Source organism: Bombus pascuorum, chromosome 11, assembly GCF_905332965.1.
Source record: "Bombus pascuorum chromosome 11, iyBomPasc1.1, whole genome shotgun sequence".
Classification (NCBI taxonomy): domain Eukaryota; kingdom Metazoa; phylum Arthropoda; class Insecta; order Hymenoptera; family Apidae; genus Bombus; species Bombus pascuorum.
In genome coordinates this window covers 5,308,040-5,333,596 of record NC_083498.1, presented here as the reverse complement: position 1 = coordinate 5,333,596, position 25,557 = coordinate 5,308,040, and the positions used below count along the sequence as shown (strand labels likewise).

Here is a 25,557-nt window from a genome sequence, read left to right as displayed (position 1 = left end):
TCCCTAACATCTGTATATAGACTGCCATAGAACGTATCAATTATATAATTATCAGCTACTCAAAAATTATGGTTCGAGATTAAAGAGTAAAATGTTAAGGAGTAGATTCGATGCGTGCTCTCCGATCGCAGGTTTCGCGACCTAGAGAGGGATGAAACCGTTGGTCGCAATTTAACTCACCGACTACGAAGACCATATTCTTTGTCCATCGCAGCAGCTCCCGTCGGATGTGTCTGCGTTCCTGTATGCAACGGGCATAGGGGCAATCCGCCATTTTTGAAATCACATCTTAGAATGAATGTGTGTGCGTGCCGGCCGGGTGCGCCTGCCTCGAGTTCCCGCGTGGATGTCCACCCCCCACGCCACCGGCCGTCCTCCGTCCACGTCCTCGTCGTCGTTGTCGTCGTCGTCGCCGTTGTCGTTCCCGTCCTCGTCCTCGTCCTCCTCCACCTCCTGCTCTTCCTTCTGTTTCCCTTGCTCCTGTCTCAACGTTCGATCGATCGACTTTCTCGATCCGCTGCTCCTTTTGATTTCGTTCGTCGTAGTTCGTCCAATGTTTCTTCGTCGTTGGACGCGCGCCGTCGACTCAAGGCGTGCGCGAGCAGGATACGAGGGGAGAAGGTAGTGCACACTGTCGTTCTAACGTGCACGCTGGATACGACGTCACGCGTGGCGTAACGTGCACCAAGACCGGGAAAAATGTTCGAGGGCCGATGATGGAAGCCCGATGGTCAAGTTAGTGTTGGCGGTCGCAATTTTCGTCAACGTTTTTGTCTTCGTCTTCCTTCTCCTTCTATACTTCTTTGTCGCCGTCGTCGTTGTCGTCGTCGTCGTCGTCGTCCTCGTGTTGTTGTTGGTGTTCGTCGTTGTCGTCGTCGTCGTCGTCGTCGTCGTCGTTACGTCGGCTATGGCGGTGCTTCTTTGCAAACGTTGGAGGGATGGTGAGCCGATAGCAGCGTCGGTGACGGTGGCGGTGGCGGTAGCGGTAGCGGTAACGGCGGCGGTGGCGGTGGCGATAACGGTGGCGGCAACGGCGGCGATGTTGCTGGAGTAGGGATGAGAACGCCGAGAAACGACTACTCTCTCGTGTTGAGACAGGGTTAGGGCACGGAAACGCACAACATACGTGCACGCTTGCGCCCTGAACGGTGCGAGAGTGCAGTCTGTCGCCGCCGGCAAGTCCTGCCTTTTACTTCCTCTTTCGGCTTTCTTTCGCTTCAACCGATTTCGCCGTTCACGCTCACCCCTCCGATCCTCTCGTCCGGCCTCCTTTCGAGGAAACCGCTACTCGATCGAACGTTACCTGTAACACAAATTTCGGAATCTTTGTTATCCTTCCCCCGATACCATGGTAATATAACATCGCTTTATCTATAGACACGATCGATCGATCTCTCGATCTCTCGATCGGTTAGATTCCTTTTACGATCGACGAATGACCGAAACGATCGAGACACTGTTCGATCCTGATCACGGTTGCTCGAGAAATCGGACGAGCATTCGACGTAGACAAAGGTTCTCGCGACACCTGCGTGTAAGGAGCGATGGGTGCTGGCCCCACCCCGAAACAGAAAGGGTGCCGCTACTCGAAATGAAACATTGCCGGTAAGAAGAACGTCAGGGCCGATGGTGTAGGTAGGAAAGGTAGTAGGGGAGACTCGCACTCTCGCGCGGTGACGCGATATGGGCAGGAAGGGTAGGAGGATGGAGGGTGGCGAGGGGGCAGGAGAAAGGGGAAGAGGAAGAGGCGCGCAGGGTGGTCGGAGGGTAGCTATAGGGGCGGATTCGCGCGTTCTACGCCTGCAAGGGGGTGGGAGAGCGTACCGCCGAGAGAAAGAGAGAGGAGGCAGAGTGCGCCTAATATGCAACAAGAGAAAAAGAATTGGCGATCAATAGGTAGTAGCTGGTAAGCGTCCTTTCATCCGCCCCCGCGGACACCCTCGTCCTTTCTACTTGCCCTATTCCCCTCTCGACCACCGTTCACCTCCTTCCTTCTCGGTTCCCTCTATCCTCGGCCCCCCCCTTTGCGCCCCCGTGTCCTACCTTGCCAGCCCCTTGATTCTCTTACGTTCATCGCGAAACTCCTTCGCTCCATCGCCTTTGTTGTCGAGATATCCGCCCTACTCACGCGCCTAACTTCCTCTTCGTCGCCGAAAATCAAACATCACCTAATTTGCGTTTCTCTATTTCGCCTTCCACCTTTTCCCACGCGGGCCCATTTTCTCTCTCTCTCTCTCTCTCTCTCTCTCTCTCTCTCTCTCTCTCGCAACAAGGTTTTCCCTTTCTTTTCGTTCGCTTTTCTACCAACAAACTTTCGAGTAACTCTCGGCTACACGTGCTAGCGGACGACACGAGCGGAATAGCGCGTGCTCACATATACGAACAAAGAGAATAGTTAGGTGGCTTCGAAATGTAACTTCTAGTACATATGTGATGCACATCTTATGCTAATCTTAACAACGTGGACGAGATTGCACGGCAATTAAACGATGTTCCTAGCCTCCCTCGTTTTGTAGAAACTTTAACGAAAAGATTCTAGCAATGTTTTCTCTTTTTTTTTTTTTTTCTATGTAAATGTTCTATCTGATCGTAAATTCTGTAATAAACACGAGGTAGCGAGACTTGAGGTTGCCAGCGGACAGGGTCGGGATCGATCTTCATCTACTTGTCAGGAGGCGGAAGATCGATAGTATTTCGTTGATATGACACATACGGTGTAGGTGATCAAAATCGGAGCGGCAGCATTCGTTAAAAGCGTTTGATTCTCTGTGTTGATATTCCACTCGCGCATGGACGCCGTTCGATGAATAGAAGCTAGCCGTGGGCTAGTACGGCGATATCACTGACGCTGGAAGATCGATTGGATACTCGTGCTAGGTAAGCCTATACGAACAATATCGATGAAACATACGGCACTTTCTGTTCTGCAGTTCTACACGTTTGTTCCACATTTTCCGAGGGTCGCGTGAGGATGCATCCAAGTTTTCGTCGGCGTCGTTAAACTTTCACGAGCATCCGCTGCTCGAAAGAGAAAAGAAAAAAGAAAAAAAAAAAGAACTTGAAATTTCGTTGACGTTTTGGTAGTGGTACTCGAGTAATTAGGGAAATTCCACCGGTAGTTTCCCATAATCTCTCTATCTCCCCTCAACCGTCCCCAATCGTTAGAAAAAAAAAGCGAACGCTTTTGCTACGCGTTCCACTTTCAGCTCGGTGCGCCTCTGTGTACGTGTACGGGAGCTTCTACCGATGTCATTGAACCTTCGCAGGCATGCTGGGCGAGGGAAAAGTGACTAGACTCTCAGAGTACCTTGAAGTGGTCGGAGTTCTAAGATGCTCGAGTTTTGCCATATTAAGTATTTCTTTGTTCGACCTTTCGATTTCGACGTTTATCTTCCTTTCGTTTCTTCCTCTTTTCAATTTCTAATTACATACACTTGCGTTCGAATATCTTGGGACTTCTTCTTTAATAAAATTTCGATGTTTGATGTGATTTAAGAATATCACATTGCACGAATTTTATAAGTAAAATAGTTAATACGTTTGCAGTACAGGTGCTTTCTCTACAAAATACGAAGTTAGATGGGTTATTACGATACAATTCGTCGATAGCGAACGAAGCACAGTGAACGTCCTAAGATTTTTCAGCTAATAAGTATTTTAATCATGGTTATACGTTTGGGATTTTAAATAACCTTTCGTAGTAGCCGTTCGATCAAACCGATCGAATTCGAAAAATTATTTTTTCGCGACTCGTCTAATTCTGCGGATGTAGAAGAGCTAACAACTCTTCTTGGTGTATCTGTACATCTTGGACGGTCACCTTACTCGCTCGGTTCCTAATCGATTTTCCCATTACGCGAATCCGGGGAGTGCTTCGCACACACTCGCTTCGTTTTCCGTCGTTCCGTGTCCAGCCTGCATTTCCGTCGACGAACAAACGGTCTCGATTCCCCTGTCCCATCTTCCCTCACTATCTCACCGTCCTTCTCTTTCTCTCTTCTTTAAGTACATCCACACGGCCATTTCTACTATCCATGTTTTCTTTTCTACATCTCTGCAATGGCCTTGCACTATGCGAACTTGTCGATTTCAAACCGACGTAATCGCGATTTCAACGTACTTTCTGATAATCGTAGAAAGGTACAGAGCTTACAAATCGGCTGATCGTAGATCATCGTTAGTATTGTTGCAAATGGGGCACGTCGTTTCCCAAAACCACCCGCTCTCGGACGATCGATAAGATCTTATAGTTAATAGTAGGCTATTCGGTAGAAGGTTTGGAACATAGAAGATAGATCGGAATTTTGTAGATCGTTGTTAATCGAAATACGGAAGATAAAATTGGAATTTTACGGATAATCGTTGGACGAAGAGTAATTGAAAGAATCGGATCGATTCGACTGAAATTCCTTCCAATCGATTTCTAATTTATTAGACTGGTGATTAGAATATATCGATCGTTGTAACGAGTACCCTCGGCCAGAATGGTAAAAGTTAATAAGTAGTCGCAAAGTCGTTGGCGCGTGACTGTCGAGGAGCGCGCAAAGATTCGTCGCGTTCGATCGGAGGTCGCTCGTAACGTCATTCGAAGTTGAAGTATTTTTTTCGTGGCGGAAGAAACTCGATGACGAGGGAGGAAGATAGAGAAGCGTGGCGGTGGGGAGGGCAGGGTGTAGAACTGCTTCAGGAAGAGCAGTCAGGGGCGGTCGAGAAGGAGGATGAGGATGAGGATGAGGACGAGGATGAGGATGAGGAGGTGGAGATGGAGATGGTAGAGGAGGAGATGGAAAAGGTGGAGGATGAGGTGGAGGAGAGAAGTGGGGGAGATGGTGCACTCGGTTTTTTCTCTGCTGGGGGAGGCAATGGGCGCGAGGCAAGGGTGCGTTGGATTCGGTTACTTGGTCTCACCCCTTGGACCACCTCCACCGGCGGTTCTAGCGGCAGCAGCAACAGCGGCGACGGTGGCGGCGGGGCAGCGGTGGCGGAGGCGGCGGCGGCAGCGGCGGCGGCGGCAGTCGTGCACTCTCTTTCTCCATCTACCTCGACTGCTCCTCTTTTCTCTATCTCCTTTTTCGTCTTTCTTCCCCGCTCACTCTCGGTCCCTCGCACGGCTTTCGTTTTCTCTTTCTCGCTATCTCGCCTTCTCTTGCACTTTTTCTCTCCCTCTGTTCCGTATCCGTCTCTGTTCCACGCGCCTCAGCACGGTGCTTCTCGTTTTTTTAACGAAGGATCCGCTCAATACCTCGGCTGTCATAACCTCCCGGCACCCTTCCAGGGTGGCCCGGCTGCCACAGCAAACCCACCCTCAACCCTCCGCCTTGCGCCTCCACGGGGCCCACCGACCCTCCCGACCGACGAGCCACCACCTAGCACCCCCGCGCTCTCATTCCTCTTCCCAGTTTTTAACGTTTCGTTCGACGTTTCCCTCCGGGCGAGAGCCAGGGACGGCGTAAAGGGGGAAGTGCATTTCGTCGTTACTTTGTTTTACGTCCTTCCTCGCCTCCTCCTCTTTCTTCCTCCTCTATTCTTTTCTCTTCGTCTTCGTCCCTCTTTTTCTTCCCCCTCGGCTCACATACGACCACGCGTATATCCTCTCACGCATACTCGTTCACGGCCTCTTTTTCTTCTTTCCCTTACCGACACCACCCCTCTTACTCTCTTGCTCTCTTCCTCGTCACGTCTCCTTCTTTTCTCTCCGGTCCAGTGTCCTCCATCCACCTCGCCCCGTACCTCCGCTGACGCCGCCACCCTCCGGGCCACACACGCACTTCGCCGGTCCTCCCTTGCTTTCGCACCCTGAGTTTTTCGTACGTTCCACGACGCTCATATTTAAAGGCCACCTGTGCTCTTTGAATCGCCTCGCGGAACGGTTCTTCCACCGGGATACCGTTGACTTTCAATTTGACCGAACACCGTGGAAGGACGATGCGCGAGAGCGTAAAAATTCTTTTTACGAAGCAACTGACTTTTTACGGAAAAAGAAACATTAATGTGCGAGCGAGATTCTGGTCCGGTTGTTTTAGAGAGGGTGACACAATTGACCACGAAACCCTCGTCGCGCTCGACCTCTTTTGATCGAATCTGTGAACGATGAACGGTTGGCTGCACCCCCGAAATCGTGTTCGGGTTTGCAAAGATTTTTAAATTCTGGCACAGAATCTGTACGATGGTCACCTATCACGTTACGTGTATACCTATACCTATACATGTACTATATCACCATATACCTACATCTCTGACATTTTTTAACCTACGATAGCTATCTGAGAAATTGGTTTCAAAGTAATTGAATCGAGTCGTTGACTCGACTAGTTGTCTCGTACTTTAAATCTAATATATTAATTGCATAATTCTTTGCGAAATATTCAACCTGGATCGTCGAAATTCTGCATTTCGAGAGAGCGGCTTTAGTCCGATGCCTGACTCGGTTGTCTGATTTACTGACACGAGGCAACTCCCAGAGAGCGTGGAAAATACAGCCGCGAAGTTAAAGGGAGTAATAAGTAACAGGGATGCACAGAAGGCTATATAGGTACGTCTTTTCTTCCCTCGAGTTCCGACACGTTCGTTTGCAACTTTCTTCTTATCCACAGATATAGACCAATCCGTCGAACAACCTAGTGATCACCGAGTAGGAATCACGTTCATTTCCTCTATAATTCTTTTTTTTTTTTTTTATTTCTCTACATACTACGTAAGCCGTTTATTTGGCAAATTGGTTAACTCGACGAAACAAAGTGTGCATAAAATTGATGAAATTATGTAAACTAAGCATCGATCGAGTGTTCTGCCATTAAGAATTTGAAAAAATCCGATTTACCCGTGCATATGTATACTTTGGCCCGCATGCAATCGGCGTCTGTGCGAAAAGTGGTCTCCGTTGGACCGCTTTTGAAAACACACAAGATATACTAATTTTGTAGATCTGAAACGAGAACGTGCGAGGCAACAACAAAGAGGAGGTACAGAATCGAGGAACGTTTTGAGGGAAATTGTATGGAATACTGGAAGAGATACTCCTCGTGGCCGGTGAGAACGCTTAAATCCTGTTTGGAGGCTCTCGAGAATCCTGTGTTAGAAGTACCAGCACGACATGGTTCTCGGGGAAGCAACAGTTCGTTCCGCTCTCCCTCCTCCCGCCCGCCGCCGCTTCCACCCTCTGGTATCCTCCTTTTGCTACCCTAAACCGTTGCCACCAAAGCACAGAGTTACCCCACCCCGTTCTCTCCGTGAATCTCCTCTCGCCACTGTGATGCTCCTCGTCGTTTCTCCTCGAACTCGCTCTCTCCTTCTCTTTGCACGCTTCCATGACTATACTTTGGATGTCTACTAAATTTAGGCTCCCGTTTCTCTCGCCTTTCTCTCTCTCTTGCTCGCTCGCTCGCTCGCTTACACACAGTCACACACACCACTTTCTCCTCCTCTGTACACCTTTTTCTTATTCTACTGCTCTACGGTTACGAACACACTTTGGACACCTTCGCCGACTCTTGCTGCTCATACCGACTCGCAGAGTAAAAGGGATACGACCCCTAACACTTCAGACGCCATTTTCTTCCCCGTATAAAACGACGGCGTGAGATTTAGCCCATATCTCTTAGGGCTAGAACGCAATAAATATCTGCGACCCACGATCACGCTGCTGACTTCTCCGTCTTTAATTACACTTTCTATTGCCCTGCACTTTTTGTGTCGGCTACTGACCGTGGAAGATCCGAGGATTCATCGAGTGTCGCAGATGTCGTCGATCGTTAAATAGCCGATGGAAACTTTGCACCGCGTTCGACTTTGCTACAGCTGCGCGAAGGATTTGCACGTCGCGTCGATACAATGCGGTCGACGTTTAACATGTGCGTTGAACAAATCAAACATGTACAGACATACTATATTGGCTGGTGAAAGTGTTTCAACGTTTACTCTAGGCAATTTTTATACATGTATTATGCAAGATGTGTTATCAGAATGTGTCTGTAATTTCATTTACTGGTAGGCAGATAGGAATATCGCGATTGTATTGGTAATATTTGAAGGCAATCAGAAAATATTATATAGTGTATAGAAATTGCATGATATTTATTATTATCGAAGACATTACGAATAACAGTACGAATAATCATATCATATATACCTACGTATAATAAGTGTTAAAGATATACGGTGAACATTTTATAACGATAAATATGGAACATAATATTTTATAAAAAGCAGTAGTGGTCTGCTGAAAACGTCGTCCTTCTACATTTCCTTCAAAACTGGAAACTGGAAAAAATGATAGATAGATTAACTTTAAATACCTTCGCGATCTTTGTGAAAAGTATGTTTGTATTAGATATCTTGTAATTTCCGTGTATATACTTTCATATTTGTTTCAAATTTGACCCATGTAATCGCGATAGTCGAGTCCCGTAACGGGATTAACGAAATTTCAAAATGTTTTTCACAGCATACATAATCTGTTCGTAAAACGTGTCTAAAAGTGTTGAAGCTTTTGAATGCTGTAATTTTTCCCAGTTTTGAAGGAAATGTAGAAGGACGACGTTTTCAGCAGACCACTACTGCTTTTTATAAAATATTATGTTCCATATTTATTGTTATAAAAAATTCACTGTATTTCCTCAAGGCATGAAAACGTACCACGCCACAGAATAAAGTTATAACTTAATTAATTATGAAAGTGCAGAGACAATGCTTTTAAAGCTTGAGACTAAATCCAAATTCTCAGGACATTGTTAAAGTATTCTATCTAACATTTCTCCACTTTTTAAAATAAGTTCAGACATTTCTAATTCCTCGTATCTTTTCAGTTCTTAAATATAGTTAAACCAGACAGACCGTTACGAAACAACAATAACTAAATATTTTAAACTAAGCGAGGAGAAAGAAAGGCGGTACAAAGAAAATTATAGAACTGAAGTCTTCCTCAGTCTCAAAATGGTAAATGATTTAACCATTTAACCAAGGAGAGTAGTGTATGTCTTTTAGCTGAACACATATTAGTTTACATACACAGCTTTTCCATCAATGTGAGATGCTGGTCTTACGATACATTAACTCTTTCCAGATTAATCATCAGTGGATGAAATACGCCCCAAACTAATTATTTTTCTAACGTAACCAAGACCTGTTTGATATACGATTTCGTGATAAATGAGACTACGTATTCCATTTTAAAAATTATGCTCCGCTTGTATATATTTCACTTTCAAATTTTAATTGATTATTAGATGGTGATATTATGAAAAACGTATGCGAAAAAACAAGAGCTTCCTTGAGGTTCCAAACAGTAGGTAGAACATTTGAACTAAAGAGGGCAGAGAATTCCTCTTGTCTTTGCCTGAAACGCCACCCGAGCGACAACAGTACGGCGATTGATTTAATCTCACTTTGGTAGACGGATGAAATGCGATCGAACGCATTAAAAGTTTCGCCGCGTGAATAGGATAATCTCAATTTTCGACTCGATCTGAACCCGATGATTGCGATGATGTCCTCTGTGAAAACGAGTTGCTGGGAAAAAGCGTAAAAAATCTGTTCAGTGAATACAAGCATAGGAGAGAGAGAGAGAGAGAGAGAGAGAGAGAGGGAGGGAGAGGGAGGGAGAGAGAGAGAGGATAGAGAACGTTGTAAAACAAAACGTTTCACTGGACGCAATTTCCAGCTGGGATTCCACGCTGCGAAATGCAATAAAAATCGTTCCGCTGCATCCGCGTGCTCTCCAACGCTGTTCGAAAAACTCGAAAACGCGTGACTGCTCACATTGCTGAGTTAAATACGCGTGCTCAAAGCTCGTGCTGCGAATCGTGTCGTTTCAAAACGAAAGGCAGGCTGATGTCATTAGAGGCGAAACCACGATCGAAACGTCATAAAGTTATGAGCGTGCGCGCGCTTTTGAAAAATTCATCAAGTAAAACGGTCAACGATTAATCCCGAGAAAACGATTAAATTATCACGGTGCTATTTCACGTCCGAGCGATCATTAATGAGCTATAGCGATCTAATTTTCTACCACCTCCATACGTCATCGGATGAACCAGCTCAATTCGCTTTGTTTGTTCGCTTGATCCTTATACGTCGTCGAATGAGGTCAATGCGTTGGTACACTGGATTTAAGTCTAAATCTGTATCACGTTGCGGCAAATTCAGATCACATTATGCTAGTTTACCATGTCGTTAACTACTCGAACGAGTTCTCCTCTCGTTCTCGAAAATCCTTCGATTCACGAAAGGAAGTTCAGAAAGGAATTGAAAAATCTATCAAAACCAATTTCGTATCTTCTTATCAATTCGATTACTAGCTATTATCGTTATTGGTAAATTTGTAAAAGAATAACAAACGTGATAATGAGACGAATATAAGTTCACAAATGAATTACGAGTCATTCGATTATCCTATTTGATGTAAAATCGTAAAAGAGGACGGAGAAGTCTATAAGCTGTGATTTACAACTTGTCGAGTCACTAATATAGTCATAGTATACTAATATTAGTGGATAAATGATTATACAATAGAGTCGAAATCGAAACTTTACGACATGCACGACGAATGTCATCGGTGCAATACTGGAGAAGACAACTTCGCTCCATCTTGCTTCTCTCTTGATGCGACCAATGATCTTAGAAAGACACGTTGCGTTCGCCAGGACAGAGGGAAAAATTGTCAGGAGGTTGGAAAATCTAGCAGGACGAAAGTGCACGTGGCAAACGGAATTGAAATTAATTTAGCGAGACAACCCTTCGACTGGACGAGTAGAAGAGAAAATTTAGAAAAAGAGACAGACATGTATAATGGACTAAAGAAGGAGGGAAAAGACGAAGTAGGCACGTGGTTATATACAACATACATCTACGTATGTACGTACGATATGGAAAGCTCGGTTTCTCGCCGTGCTGGTGTGACGAAGACGAAGATGTGTGCGCGTTATACGGATTGCGAAAGAGTGGTTAAAGGAAAAGAGGGCTTCGTGCTGGGCCAGAAAAAAACTCTCGTGGACGCCGCCGTGTTCCTCTCTTTTTCTGTTTCGCTTCTATCGTTCGGTCCGTCCCTTTTCCTTCCTCTTTTTTCCACTTTCTTTCTCTTCTCTTCCCTTCTCTTCTCTTCCCTTCCCTACCCTTCACCCCTACGGTACACGTATGCCAACACTTCCATACGCGTCCGCGTCCTTCTCTCCTTCTCGTCTCCCTGGTTTCTCTCTTTTTCTCTCCATCGGTCGCTCTTCCGCGCACGCTCGAGTATACGACGAAACGCATCAAAGAATCCATCAAATTAAAAACGCAATTATAAAAAAGCGTCGTCGCCTCTTTGTCGAAAAGCAAGCCTGCCGGAGCGACCCTCCAGGCCCGTTCTCTCTCCCTCCCTGCCCACTTTCCTACCCTGCCAGCCAGCGGTCCGCAGTCGTACACCTCCTACCCCCTTTCTACCGGCTGTTCCCTCGTACGTACATAACTGGCGACGTAGCACGGTATATCAGTCGCTGTGCGTGGATGTGTCACACGATTCGAGCCCCTTCTCGTCGGCCACCTTCGCTCCACGTACGTAGTCTACGTACGTCTGGGTTCCTACCCCGAAAAAAAATGCTATCGATCCCCCGTCCTCTCCCGGTGGCGGGAGACCGCGTGCTGTGCCTCCCCCGGTTACCACCACGATCTCAATTATAAAACGCTTCGAAACATGGCCCGCTCTCCCCCTGCCCTCCTCCTGCCCCGCTGTAAGCCTTGCGTAAAGACGATGACTGGATGGCTGGTGGTATGAAAAGCGCGCCGTTCGACAACGTTGCAGCCGGTTGCAGCAGAGTCGTTGCACCCGCGCCGCTGCATCGCCCGACCGCCGTTCGTGTTTCGCGGATTCGTTTTCCGGGGGAACCCCTCGAGGGTTCCGCGTGCTCGCTTCTACCGCTTTGACGCTTACTTTTATCTTCCCCCTTATTATGCTTCGCGTTTTTGGTAAATGAAAATGCGTGGCTTACGCGACGACGGCGTTCAAAGTTTGAAAGTGCCTAGCCTCAGCCAGCCCAACCCCCGTGTACCACTCTTTTTCTTTTTCTCTTTCCTCGACGCTCTGCGGAACACCGGGCGATATCGCGTGTCGAACTGAACGCGGTAATATCGGGCGTTTAGTTCAACACCGCGAAAGATGGCATCGGAGTTTAAAAAGGGCGGACGGGTCGCGTGGCGGGTGATTCAAGTATGAATTGGTTATATTCCAATTTCACTGTCCGCTACTTGGTATATAAGAATAACTGTAATAGCTAGAGCATGGAAGCGTGGCAGGTGGCTGATTTCGTATTCGCGTGGCTTCTAAGACCACGCTAAGACCGGCCACGATCGAGACAGCAACTTTTGAAAAATAATATTTTCATGAGACGCTCGAGGGTAGACGGTCCGGAGGCGCTTATACCGCGAAACGGATGGCAAATTTTTAAAGAGACCACGGCCAAGCTGTGACGTTATACCCTTCCATTGGTAGCTAGTCGATATCTCTTAAGGATAGAACGCGGCGATCGTATACAGCCGGTGGTAGAAAAGAAACAGAGTTGAGCTATAGGACGACGTACCGGAGGGTGGTATGTACTCGCGGAACGAGTGGTACCTCGGCAATTAATCGTGGGAGCGAGAGATCGGTCGGACGTTCTCGGAGAAAAAACGGATATGTCTCGGTCTCGAAGAGCGCGACGAATCGCGAGGATAGGGGTGGTGGTGGAGTTCCAGCAGTACCCATCCGATACCTCCCCACCTCGGCTCCTTTTTTCTCTGCGAGCAGCTACCTATTGATCGGATATTCAAAAATTTCAGAAACGAGGAGATAGGAAGCCGGAGGAGGAGAAAGGACACGAAAGATGGAACAGAGAGAGAGCGAAAGGAAGGTAGAAGGTGGCGGTGTGGGGAATCGGGTGAGGGAAGTGCAGCGAAGTGGGGCGGCAGGGATGAGTTGTCGCGAGCGGACACCCTCGAGAGAGAGAGAGAGAGAGAGAAAGAGAGAAAGAGAGAGAGAAAGAGAGAGAGAGTGAGATGAGTGGGGGTTAACTAACACACTACTCCCAAAGACGCGGATTCCTTTTTGTTTTCACCAGACCTTTTTTGTTTCTTTCCCCTACGACCCCTCTGCTCTCCTTTCCTTTCCCTTTTTTTTTTTACTCCCTAGACTCGACCACCACCTACCTCTCGTCTACCTAAAATACGAGTTCGATATTACCTTTCAACCGACGACCACTCGGCTCCGTACGTTCTCTGGGCACGTCCTTCGATCCGGACCGGTTCGACCATTACCGATCCCCCGCACAATTTAATTACTAGCATTTTATTAAAAGTATCGACAGCAGCCGTCTTGTTTACGACTTTGCAAATTAATGTCCCGGCCTGCCGCGAACTCTTCCTCGGTTCCGCTTTTGCCAATATCGGAGGAAGCATGGCCGGGAAAGCTCGACAAAAAACCTTGAAATTAATATTTCCTCCATTGCTTCGTCGAAAGGCAAAAGGACGTTGACCCTTGTAGGGGCTGGGGGTATAGGAATGCTGCAAAGCTATACGCGACCGATGCACGGAGCTACCACGCAAAATGACAATGCCGTTTATACCTATACGAACTACCGATACGTTTACGCGTTATCTATGTATGTACGTGTGTTTCGTCGCGCGACGCGTTTCTTTTCCCTTCGATTTGCAATTTTCCGACAGATTTCCCCTTAGTTATTCTACGAACGAGCGTCAAAAAATATAATAAATAGCGCGCCACCGTCTGGTTCGAGTCGACGAGCGGACGGTTGAAGGGGGAGGGGGCGGGCAGGTGGGGACGGTTGATCTGGACACAAAATCGACAAAACGCACGATGAAACGTCAGGTGCAAGACGGCCAATAAAATCCTGGCGAATGTAATTGACTGGTAAATAAAAGGCGCGAGACGCGAATCAATAACGAAGGGAGAAACAAAAATTGAAATACGCTTTGAAAATCAACCGACCGACGAGAGGTCTTGATGCGACGCATCGACTCTGATCTAAATTGCTCGGCACTGCCACGATACATGACGTTTATTAATTATAGGAAGTGGGATTTAGTTGGGGGAAGGGGTGGTCCGGCTGAACAACTTGTTGACTCCGGCACGCTGTTCGTACACGTCACACTGTTGGATGAAGGTGAATTTTACCATGCGTATCGAACGATCAACCTTTCAAGAACTCGTTTTTTAAAAATTCTGTCGACACCGTGAAAATACTAACTTTTACCGGAATATATATCTTCAGGAAACGTTTTCGCTCGGCTTTCTTTAAACGTGATCATCGACACGCGTTTCTTTTCGCCAAGTAGCTCGCTGATAAGAGGCTTATTGTTGAATTTCACGGAGACAAAGACTGCTCGTGAAATATAATAACTTAATATCTCCCTTCGACGCTTTCGTAAACACTGTATCGCTGAACAGAGCCGACATTCACCAAACAATTCCTTGACTCGCTCCGCTTCTCTTCGTGATACGAGTCGCTCACAAGTCACGCTGATCAGCTGCGAAAATTGAAACGTACGAGAGAATGACAATCAAAAATACCATGTTTCGAAATTTCCCTTCGAATTTACAAGTGTCCATGATGTTCCCTTACTTAAAGTAAATTTATGAAAATTATATTTCCCTTTCAAATTCCAATTATGTATCTGGATAACGCGAAACTGATAACTTTATGAAAAGGCTGGCTGATCGATTTGCCTTCTGAGAGGCTTAAGTCATTTACGTACGAAGAAAGACGGTTGGATAAAAGAAACGAGGGTAGAGGAACGAAAGAAAATGTATGCCGGAAATCCCACGTTCTTCAGACTTCTCCAACCTCTAGCCAACTACCTCCGATCCGATTTTTGGAAGTGCACTCTCCGTGCTCTAATCTGTTTCGAGATAATCCGATCTGATCTTGGAATTCTTGGAACTCGGTGAGAAGCTGCAAAAGTATTGGCGCCTTCTTATTTTACAATGTACCGCTCTTTATCAGCTTCTACGTACTTTCATTCTCACAGTATATATGAATATACAAAATTTGTGTAGTCCTGTGAGAGCATCGCTAGATGATACGAAATTTAATCCGATGAAGACCCACATTGCGTTAGCGCAACATTCCGTTTGTCATTTTCTTTTCAATTTAATCTCCGGAAATTTCAACTTAATGTTCCATCCAAAAGAACTATTACCGGTTGAACATTAATCGTAGGTTGTATGGTTATTTTAGCTGTTTCAATCGTACGATGCTAAATCCCTAATAGTTCACATACATTCATTGATCTTTTTCCTACGACCATTTCGCTTACTTAAACTCCAACGATCTCTCTTATGTCGCTTTAGATTTCCTTCATTTCGTTTCTTCTTACTACTTTATTGGCTAGTAATTCTTGATATTTATAAGTCTCTATATATTTAAGTGATCGGATAATTTTTATTAATTATGTATTAGCCAGAACTATGTCTTAGCTATTAAGTTCCTGCTATGTAATTATAATTATTTATCGATTACTCGAGTATCTTTCTCCTTTTCTATTACCAATGACATTTCCCCCGTCAACATAACAGATAAATTGCGCTACCAAATTCTATTTTCTAACATTGTGGCGACGAAAAAAGGAATTCCAGTGATAAGTTGAACGTATCTTCCTTATCACCGTCTCTTCGATCTGGACTTTACAATTTCTCGAGATTTCAAGAAATCACGATTTTAATAACATTATGACAAACTATTGCTCGGTCTTTAATATACTTGCATCCAACTAATTAGTATGTAGATGATGATAATTAACATGCAATTAGTATGTAAATGTAATAAATGCAATGGCGTGGCAATACTTTTTGTAGCTACCGGTGTCTCCCCTTCGTCCATCTCTCGATAAGCAAAAATGTGTTTCAAAGTATTCAGGCGAGTCAAGGTACGTAGATCGAGCGCATCTAGCAGAAGACAGACGTCTATACTATCCGGTTGGTTGGGAATGTTAGAAATTGAGGCGACCAGTTAGCGGCGATAGACGAGAACGTAGCGCAGAAGGAGAAAGACAATAGTCACCATTGGTTAGCACCAAAATGTCAGCTGACAGGTTTCGTGCGGTTACGTAAACTTATAGCGATGTAGATAGTCGAACTAGAATGGGGACGTTCCGGGCGTCGCGACTCGTCCGACGAAATGCACTTGCGTGCTGCACTGTCTGACGCAAAAACATAGCTCCTTCTCCCCTTCTCTTTTTCACCATCTTTCGCGATACTCTACACGCTCGTCGCGAGCTGCACGCACGCATGCAGACGAGCGAGCGTGAACGAGCCGACTAGCGCGTTTCAGCCGCGAATCGTCGCGAGATGCGCGGAAACCATTCCAGAAACGCGATACAACGCGGCTGTGTCGACGGTCAGGGTAACAATATTGGTCACTGGCTGACGATTTATTGGGTCGAGCAATAAATTCGTTTTACAGGCGTATGGATTTCGAAGAACGTTATAAATAGAGTGCGGATTTTTATGCAAATTCAGAATTTTTATGGGTAGTCTTGAGAGAATAGGATCAAGACAGAGATTTATTTACTAAATAAATGTTACGAAGAATTTTGGGATATTTCATATGCTTTCGCATATCTTTCGTATCTTGAAATTTGTAATTTTATCTTCGACAAATACGTATAAAAATGCTGAGTGTATTTTAGATTGATACGCAACTGTAATACGTATTTGATAATTGAAATAGGTCGCGTTATAAATGTGAAATGGTTAAATCGGTATGAAATTCCTTTTCGTTTTGTGAATGTAAAAGGAACGTGGTTCTCTAAGCGTTATCGCGCAAACTTAATTATCAATTCGAAGCAAGCGATATTAAGGAAATACGCATCGAAACATCCAACGAGAATTTGATGGATTCACAAATTTGTGTTACGGTTCCCTTCACCAGAACGTTCCCCCGGAAAAGCAAAGATGTGCTCGAAATTCCGCGCACCAGGGAGCAGCGATAAAAGTAAAGATTAATTCGTCGGTGAAACGTGATAGAGTCGGTCGTAGAATTTTGAAGCAACGCGAAGGTGGAAGGCTTAGGCCTCCAAAGAATCGATAAAAATGCAGCTGCGACGTGGAGCTCGTATAGCGGTGGAGCGCGGGATCGTAGGAAGGAAAATACGAGGGCGGCACTGTTTAGCCTCGGCCTGAAGAAGTGCAATCTATAATCGAGTCCGTTTACGATTGGCGAAAGTTAATTTCGTCGCTCCAGATTTTTCCACTCGTTGCAGCGTGCGCGGCAATCGCCAATTGCCAGATAACTTTACGACTGCACAGATAATTTAGAAATAACGAAATTTCGTGTGACGCAACGACAGTGCGTCCCATGAATCGAATCGTGCGTTGTAACAATGTCCCGTTATAAAAAAAATTTCCCTTTTTCACGACAAACGTTTTATCCGGCTGGTACAAATAACGCTATATATCTATATATATAACGTGTAACTCCATCTCTTCGTTCGATAGAGAGCGATAATAAAACGTCGATTATTGCTATTGGCACTAACGTTTCGTTTTAAAAAGAGAAGAGAAAAAAGAAGAATCAGCGTTGATGTTGCTTTACCCCACTCCCCTCTGTCTTTCCGCCGTTCTCAACTCCGTAATTTCGTGTACAGGCTAATTTGCATGATCGTTCATTGTCAATTTAGCAGCTCGGCAACGAAACAAGTTTGAACGTTGCCCGTTACAACTCGCAATAGAAGTAATACGTCGTGTGGCAACGCGTTTTATGGCCGCCGATCGATGTTATTTCAAAGTTTCGAAACGTGCTTCTCTTATGAGATATATCTCGAGAACGGGATAAATTGCACGATCGCGTTAATTCTTCGAAGCGTCTAATTATAGCATTCTTTGAACGTTACACGTCGATAGATAACGATCGAGTTTAACAGACCTTCATCAAGCACTGTCCGAGATTTTTCAAATGTAGAAATCGCGATACCAGTTGCTCCGTATCTGCCCGGGCCAGTTACTTACAATTAATAACATTTCGGCGTTCTATTATTAAGCGCGTGTCAATGGCAGCTACGATAATTAGTAAACGCTGCTTTACGGTTGACGAACGTCCGTTGCACTCGAAGCTTATGGAACGGTTACCATGCTCCGTATAATCTGTAATGGAAAAGCTAGCTTCTCAGCCGGCCGGATTACAAATAAGTTAGAAAAACATCGATTAAATCTTGCAGATGATCGTGAACGAGAGCGAGTCCGTGGCACCGGTAACGACACTAGCGCGCAGAAGCGTGTAATTTAATGCTGTAACGATTAATTCGACGACGTCGATCTTGCTTGAAATCTTTTTGCGTGGCTTGTACGGTGACGCAAGAGAGGCAAAAAACCAGTAAAATTGGTGGAACAGCCTAGCCTTCCAGCGCTATGTTTCAGTCCAACACTTACGTCACCGATGATAAGATCTTAATAAGTACTACGAACAAACGTGAACCGGCAGACGAAACCGGCGAATACAGAAAATTATTATTTCCCCTCTTAACGTTTCACCTTCTCTCTCTCTTTTCCGCTTTATTTCTTACTTTCTTTTCTCGTTTCCCTTTCCCTCTCCTCTCCTCTCCTCTCCTCTTCTCTCCACCGTTCGAGAAAGAGCAATAAAATCAACGACGGAGATTCGGAACTGGAACACGTAACAGATACTTTTAACTAGGTAAATTAAAAGCGCATTTTAAATGCGTTTTTCAAACTCATATTTATGAGTATCCGTTGGAATAGTTAACAGTTTGGTTGCCGTTGGCAAGTTAGAAAGAGACGGAACGAGTCCTCGCGAGAACGTCGGTCGATCGTTTACTCTGCAAACCGACGCCTGTGCCCGTGGTGCAAGTTAATCTGTACGTAGACACCGTATCCTCGAACGCGATCAGTACCACGGCCGCTTATTGGCCTGATTTTCGCCATTATCAATATTAATAGAGTCTTGGTCCATTAGCTGGTCTAAAGAGCGGCTTGGACAGTAACCTATACAACGTCGTCGTCGTCGTGCGTCAAAGTCCAGCTCTATTCCTTTTTATCATCGCGGCGTAGTTTGGAAAATTCGTCGCATTAAGATTTTAGAAAATCGAAAACGCGAGAAAGAATGCCACGCTACGAACACACTCGCGAAGAAAACGTTGCGCTATCGGATCACCTCGTTTTACAGTTACTTTTCAGTTAATTTATATCGTTGAATTGTATTTTTTAATCTCGCCTTTACGAAAGAAAACGTCAAGGGGATTTGCTGAATATCTTTTTCGTCGCTATTTCCCCCGTTCGTGTCTAAATTATCATTTCCCGAAGTTTGAAAGAGTTTACACAACCGCGATGAATAGACTGCGAATTTTTATGCATTTATGAATAAATCTGCAAAATTTCGTAGGATACGCGTAATAACAGAAAATACGTAAGCTATTACTATCTGAAGTAACGGCACACGTTTATAATCGATATTTACTATGTGAAACAAAACTATATTTAGGTTTCTTTTTTTCTTTTAACTCTGATAAAAATACGAATTTGCATAAATATCTGCAATCTAGTTACGAGCAGCGCAAGTGTATCACATGAAACAAGTAAAGTGTCCTGTGCCATTTCGCTAGTTCTCTTTTCAGTTCTGCATAGTACACGTACTACAAAGTCGATAGGAAGCAGTATCGTGCCATTAGACAAGGCAGGATGCGTATCTGGATGGGAATACAGATCGTGTCGCTTTACTCTTCGAATGCTGCATTTATTCATCGAGCCATGTCCAGAAAGGAAATGTAAAAATAAACGTTTCAACTGTTCTAAACGATATTCTTCGCGTTTGGCGCGACGTTCCTCTCTCTCTCTCTCTCTCTCTTTTTCTCCCTCTCTCTCTCTCAGTTGCATCGATTAATTAGCAAACGAAAGAGGTCGATCGTTTCTAAACCTGGACCAGATAGAGGACGAACGTCGATCGAGCTTGTTTCTGCGTTAATGGATTGCGGATGACTCGCTCGAACACCATGTAATGTTCCCTTATCGAAAGTAGTGTATATAGGGAGTTGGTATCGATAGCGATCGGAAATCTGATGGATGAATATTTTCATCAACTTTCGAACAAACCGAACAATCTATGTTTATCGTTGGGGAAAATGTCTTATCGATGATGAACAATAACGATAACCGTGTGAACGTTGTTACACATATGTGATCGCGTTGGTGTTTCTCATTGCGTATAGATATACGCGACATGCAGATGTGTTGCGGTAATCCATGCACATCTGCAGTCATTCATAACAAGAACAAAACAACGAATGTTTTTTTTTTTTTATTTTTACTTTTCAGCTAATAATCCATTGAAATAACAAGAAGCGGCACGCATAATTTGACTTCCTATCGTCGTTCTCAAAAAATCGTTGACGCAGGTCCCACAAAATTGTGATTCAATCAAATACAGTTTTTCTGCGATATAATTACAATCGTATGAGAGTAACGACGAATATATCGTTCAAAAGAATTAAATCGATGTTAAGGAAAAATTCAGCAAAGGTTGAACGAGAATTGCTAACGTGTTTGCTCTCTTGAACACGGAGGCAAGAATCCAAAATGTTACGACTCTTGCGATTAATAAATGTAGCCATTTCAGCGAACAATACAAACGAAAATAGACGCGCGATCGAGATTGATTTAGTTCGCAGCTATCAGACACATGCTCCTCCTACTCGTCTTTCGTTCGACTCCGCAAAATATCTATTTCCTTCTCTTCGTTCTGGCGTTTCCACGTCGCCAGAATATATAAGAAAGGAACGACGCTGCCGGAACGGAAAACCGATTTCTAGGTATGCGTGGAACGTAGAGCGATCTGTGCTGGCGGATGGTGCTCGATGATCAAACTGCTTTGCATTTCGCGTCTAACTAATCCATACGATTCTCTGGCTAATTAACATTTCGAATACCCGATATGACCTGCACGTACGTGCGTAGCACGGATAAAAATAACTCAAAGAAGACTTTCAGTCGAGGACACCTTGTCTAGGAGGGACACGTGAAGTTACGCAAGCTTAAATCTACCGATCATTTTTCTAATTCCGCTCTGGCTTAAATACTTTTGGACGGCAAATGTAGTATACGTACGTGTATGCACGCGTACAGGTATCCCGCGAACAACGTCTCGCTATACGGTTCGAGCATCTCCGTACGAAACGGCACGTAGGTTATGAGAATTTTTAAGTCGCAGCATCGTCGTTTGACATTTTTCATTGTGCGCGCTATCCTAGATTCGCGCACGGAATTTTGAAATATTGAAATTTTTAAGTCGGTTTTGGTTCGCCTAGTATTAACCCTTCGCACTCGAAAGTTCTTTCGCTATAGACAAGTAGCAACTCGAAGCTTGCTGATAAAAAATCGATGACAGTTTTTCACGACTGACATAAATAGGATTCATACGTAAATTAACGAAGCTCAGGAGACGAAGATATTTCGCCTCTCGTTTAACGATGTCAAGCGGCGATGAAGGACAAGACGTATATACATGTGATATTAATACAGAGTAGGTACTCTCAATTAATTACTGACTCTTTTCTCTTGGTTATGAAAAGAAAATAAGGTAACTCGTTGATTTTTGCAATAAGCCTACTCTTTGTACTGGTTGTTTGTTTCGTATAACAGGGATTCGCAATATACTCGTGTTAAAAAATCATAGGATGCGTCTCCTATTTTTTATAGGACTTTTCATATTTGATATAAATTATGGATTTTAAACTGCACGCAATTTTCTCTAAGATTGTCAATATATTAGTAGCACGCGTCCTCCACGTCTCAACAGTTTGCATCTTCTATACTTCATAAGGTATAAAGTTAGATGTTAAATGTTGTTCAAATATAATTCATCCATAACCTTTTCTATGCAATTTCGCATTTTTATGAATACAATTGAACAAGTGAAATCTAAATAGAAATTCGTTTCATCTACTAAGTGTCACGATAAATGCTCTATTTTCAATATCCTATATATTTCAGCATATTTTGTAGATCCTCTAAACTTGTGAAATGTTAAATCCAAAAATACGCGAATATCCGTAGTCTAGTAATGATCGTTCTAAGATTTTCCAGCGAGGGTGTAACTATCACCGTGTTATAAGGGGGATACCTGTGTATGCGTTTCGCTATGAACGATATTCGATATCGTGGCTCAAATTTATAGTATGGCGCCGCACGCGGAACGTCTGAAAGTTTAATCGCGGCACACACCGAGCTGTCCTACTGGAAAGACAAGTCTTGTCAGAGGAGTGGTACAAAGAAAACGTGGAAACGAATTCCGATCGCGAGAGTTATAAACCGCGGTTTTTTCGAACGACTTGATGCAAAGTTTCACGAGTCAGTCTATAACCGCCAGTTTCGTATGAATCCTTTAAGCGATTGCTACGGCTCGAGTCGATCTTGGCAAATTTTTCGCCATGGAGTATCGTGTACTCGCGTCGTATCCAACTGCTACACCAACTACCAACGTTACAGTAACTTACGTATACGGTAAACACGATGTACAGGTCCCGCGGTTAAACTACGAATCGAAATAACCCTCGACTTGCGCTCGATACATGTGCAACTCTACGAGGGACAAAGAACGAATAGAATTAAAATCGCCACTTTAGCCAACGATAAGAAAGATACTTCGTATCGTCTTCGACACGTGAAGCCATTACGTAAGCCTTAATATGCTGACCCTTGAAACGGCTCGTTGATCTAAATGAATTCATCGTGCAAGCCTTGCGGTTTTTCACTTTTGCGTGAGAAAAGCCCAAATACGAGCGGATTCTCGATTCGAGACTTGCGAGTAGGTAAACTACGGATTTTTGTGCATTTGCGGGAAACTTTAGTGTGCAAATATACACGAAATCTATGTAAGCAACATACAAAGACGAAATATCCAAAGTAGCGTATCTGTTACAACATTCGGCAAGCGGAAGATTCAGCGAAAGCCTGCTTAGAGCTAAAGTGTCGCAGTCGCGTGAAAATAAAAATACGAATCTGTACAAACTTTTATGCAGAAATCTGAATAACCAGGAAATAGCGCGTAGTTTACAAAAATGTATAAAATATACAGCAGTTGCTACACTATTTGGTAGGTAAAACAATTTTTTATCCGATTTCCATCTTTCCTTGTTTCACATGAATTTGCACAAAAATGCATAGTCCACTTGTCACTTATTCAATACGATTGCTAACTATAGTTTCTTATTTACGAGCAGGTCGACGATGTCGACAACGAATCAGCGATGGTTTTCGACAGGATAGTCTGCACATGGCGGCCCGTCATCGAAGCGAAATAGCTGGGACCGAGTCACCGGGCCGCGTTCGGCACATGCAAGCGTTACGTAAGTCTAAATCTGCCGGCCATTTTGCTAACACGCGCGCGCTGGCGAGCGGATCGCGCGACCGCACGTATGCAGAAACGCACTGGTGCGTGCGTGGATGTGTGCGAGCCCTGCGCGTCTGTCGGCTGGCACCCTCTTCGCTCGCCGCGGCCTATCCATCCGCTTTCTGCCTATTGTACTGCGCGAACCAGCGCACACTCTGGGCTAAACATTTTGAATGTCACCGCAGTTAACCGACGCATCGTCGTTTCCACCAGCGAATCCACGTGCAGTCGCGCATCACTAGTCGCTCGCTTCTCGCGCTTGCTTGCGCGGATTCGGATCCGCGCCGCGACGTCTCTGGATCGGGACGAACACGCGCGTTCGTGTTCTTCTTCCACGCGCCTCCGAGACGCCTTCGGGCCAATTTTCACAACGTACGACGTTAAAAATCCAACGTTACACAATGAATTTATCTCTCTATCGTTGTAAAATCTCGTAAGCTTGAAGGAAACGAGGGAAAATTGTTGTTGATGCATAGGGCGATGAGAATCGAAACTTGGAGAACGCGTACTTGGGTACGGTTCCTTTGGCTTGATGGCAAATCAGGAATACGTTTTCATGATTTGAGCAAATATAATGAATTTCTTACAATAATTGTTGAAGTGATCGTCACTTCTGAGAAAACTCTACATCTGGTCTTTGGTTTCTCAAGCGCCTAAGGTCTTCGAAAGCGCATAGACAAAAGAATGCGTGGAGGAAAGACCATAAGCGGTACACGTCCGACGTTGGTTTCAGCAGTTGTTTCAGTCTCAGGGTAACGTTGCTAGCGAGAGGATCTTACATAGTACTACATATTTTGTAATTTATTATTCACAATATATATACTTTCAATACCTTGCAGTTTGCCCACGCATTTCTTTAATTCCACCCACTGAATAACCTTAACAATAATAAAGGTAGAATACTATTCCATGGGGAGGATAGTAGTCGACTAAGATATGCTGTTATGATCCTCAGCCAGGCTTGTGGGATGGTCTTGTTTCAAGTTTATGTTAAAGGTTCTCTCGAGAAACACGCGATTCGACAGGACCACGTTCTGGAATCCTGTTGCGCTATTTTGATCATCTTCGACCCAATTATGTTTTTTCAAGGTTACGAATCGTGTCGAGTTCGAACAACGCGTGAGCAAATTCTTATTAGTAGATTGGGAACGTTCGTACAACTTGGTAGATATGTTTGAACACGATTAAAGAAATGTTCCAACGTATTTGCAGTCGTAAGCATGAGGTCGAACAGACATCGCTTGTTACTTGGCCTCGCTTCCTTTTTGTTCTATTATTCTGTCAAACGTCACGTGGAATTTGCGATTTAAGCCGAACCCTATTAATTTCGCAGCGCAATACGCGTACCCGAAGGGCCTTTTATCCTAGACTAAATGATCAAAGTCGGAAAGTAGGTCAATTCTATTCTGTTTCAATAATAAATGCCCAAGTAGGACTTTTTTTTTCGACCAGGGACCGAACCGGTTGATCGTTGGCCGATGCGTAGAAAGAGAGGCGCAACGCGAAAGAACAGAGCGAGCCGGAGAAGGTAGCGGGTCGGAAAACACCGGGTTTCCCGCGGGCAACAAAGGAATTCGGTTTCTGGCTGTGGTCGTCAGGCCAGGCGTAAGTAATAATCATTAAAGTCCTTGAGTAGCGTGCGTAGCCAGGGAAAGGTTATTCCGCGCTGGTTATTCCGGGGCGTTCTTTCCAATTGAAAAGCTTTGCGCAATTCGAATTCTTTCGTCAGCGTCTCAAGTACAGGCCAGGCAAGTGAGAGAATTCGCAACTCGGGGGAAACAATGAAGAATAATTCTACGCGGGGTCGCATAAAAGGACCGGCAGAGAGAAAGAATTTTGAAAATATTCGTGGAAGCGGAGTTTTCAAGTTGTCACAATGGCGCAACCTGTTGCTCACCGGGCTTAGAAACTAAAGGTTTGCGCTTAAACGTAACGGACATACTTCGTTTGCCTCTTTTTTTACACCGCATCCAACTAGGTTTTTGCTAAGTGCAAACGATCCGCGCGGTCATACGCGAGCCTCTTCCCCCTCCCCCTCCCTCCTTGCCCCTTCCTCTGTTCCCCTCTGCGGCGCCGTGTAATATTTTTGAAATAAAGAATCGCATTTTTCTAGCGGTCGCCGCGGAAACGAATTATCCTCCTCCGTTGCAATTTAGCTTTTCCGCTTGTTTTTCGTTCGTACTGTGCCGGCGGCTGG

At 44.8% G+C, this 25,557-nt stretch overlaps 2 protein-coding genes and 1 long non-coding RNA gene across 6 annotated transcripts in view; 2 read left to right on the top strand and 1 right to left on the bottom strand.

Annotated features, from left to right (window-relative positions):
• The window catches only part of LOC132911573 (mushroom body large-type Kenyon cell-specific protein 1), a 108,420-nt gene that overhangs the window by 39,442 nt on the left and 43,421 nt on the right, over positions 1–25,557 (bottom strand). For all 4 annotated transcript variants that reach the window (XM_060968264.1, XM_060968265.1, XM_060968268.1 and 1 more), the window contains one exon: positions 181–1,303. In XM_060968264.1, coding sequence (XP_060824247.1) covers positions 181–274 — 94 coding nt within the window. In that variant the 5' untranslated portion in view covers positions 275–1,303. The remainder of the gene's footprint in view (positions 1–180; positions 1,304–25,557) is intronic.
• Positions 4,625–8,855, top strand: LOC132912059 (uncharacterized). The gene is made up of 2 exons (XM_060969168.1): positions 4,625–5,017; positions 8,805–8,855. Exons 1-2 carry the CDS (start codon positions 4,625–4,627, stop codon positions 8,853–8,855), a joined length of 444 nt encoding a protein of 147 aa, XP_060825151.1.
• Positions 24,810–25,557, top strand: part of LOC132911592 (uncharacterized) — a 91,231-nt gene continuing 90,483 nt past the window's right edge. The window contains exon 1 of the long non-coding RNA XR_009659046.1: positions 24,810–24,965. This is a non-coding gene — a long non-coding RNA (uncharacterized LOC132911592). The remainder of the gene's footprint in view (positions 24,966–25,557) is intronic.

Bases quoted from the DNA above. Each gene is read 5' to 3' on its own strand.
- LOC132912059 (XM_060969168.1), top strand. From the start codon at position 4,625: ATGACGAGGGAGGAAGATAGAGAAGCGTGGCGGTGGGGAGGGCAGGGT. The intron at 5,018-8,804 runs GTGCACTCTCTT...GTATCTTTTCAG, and splicing joins CAGCGGCGGCGGCGGCAGTC to TTCTTAAATATAGTTAAACC.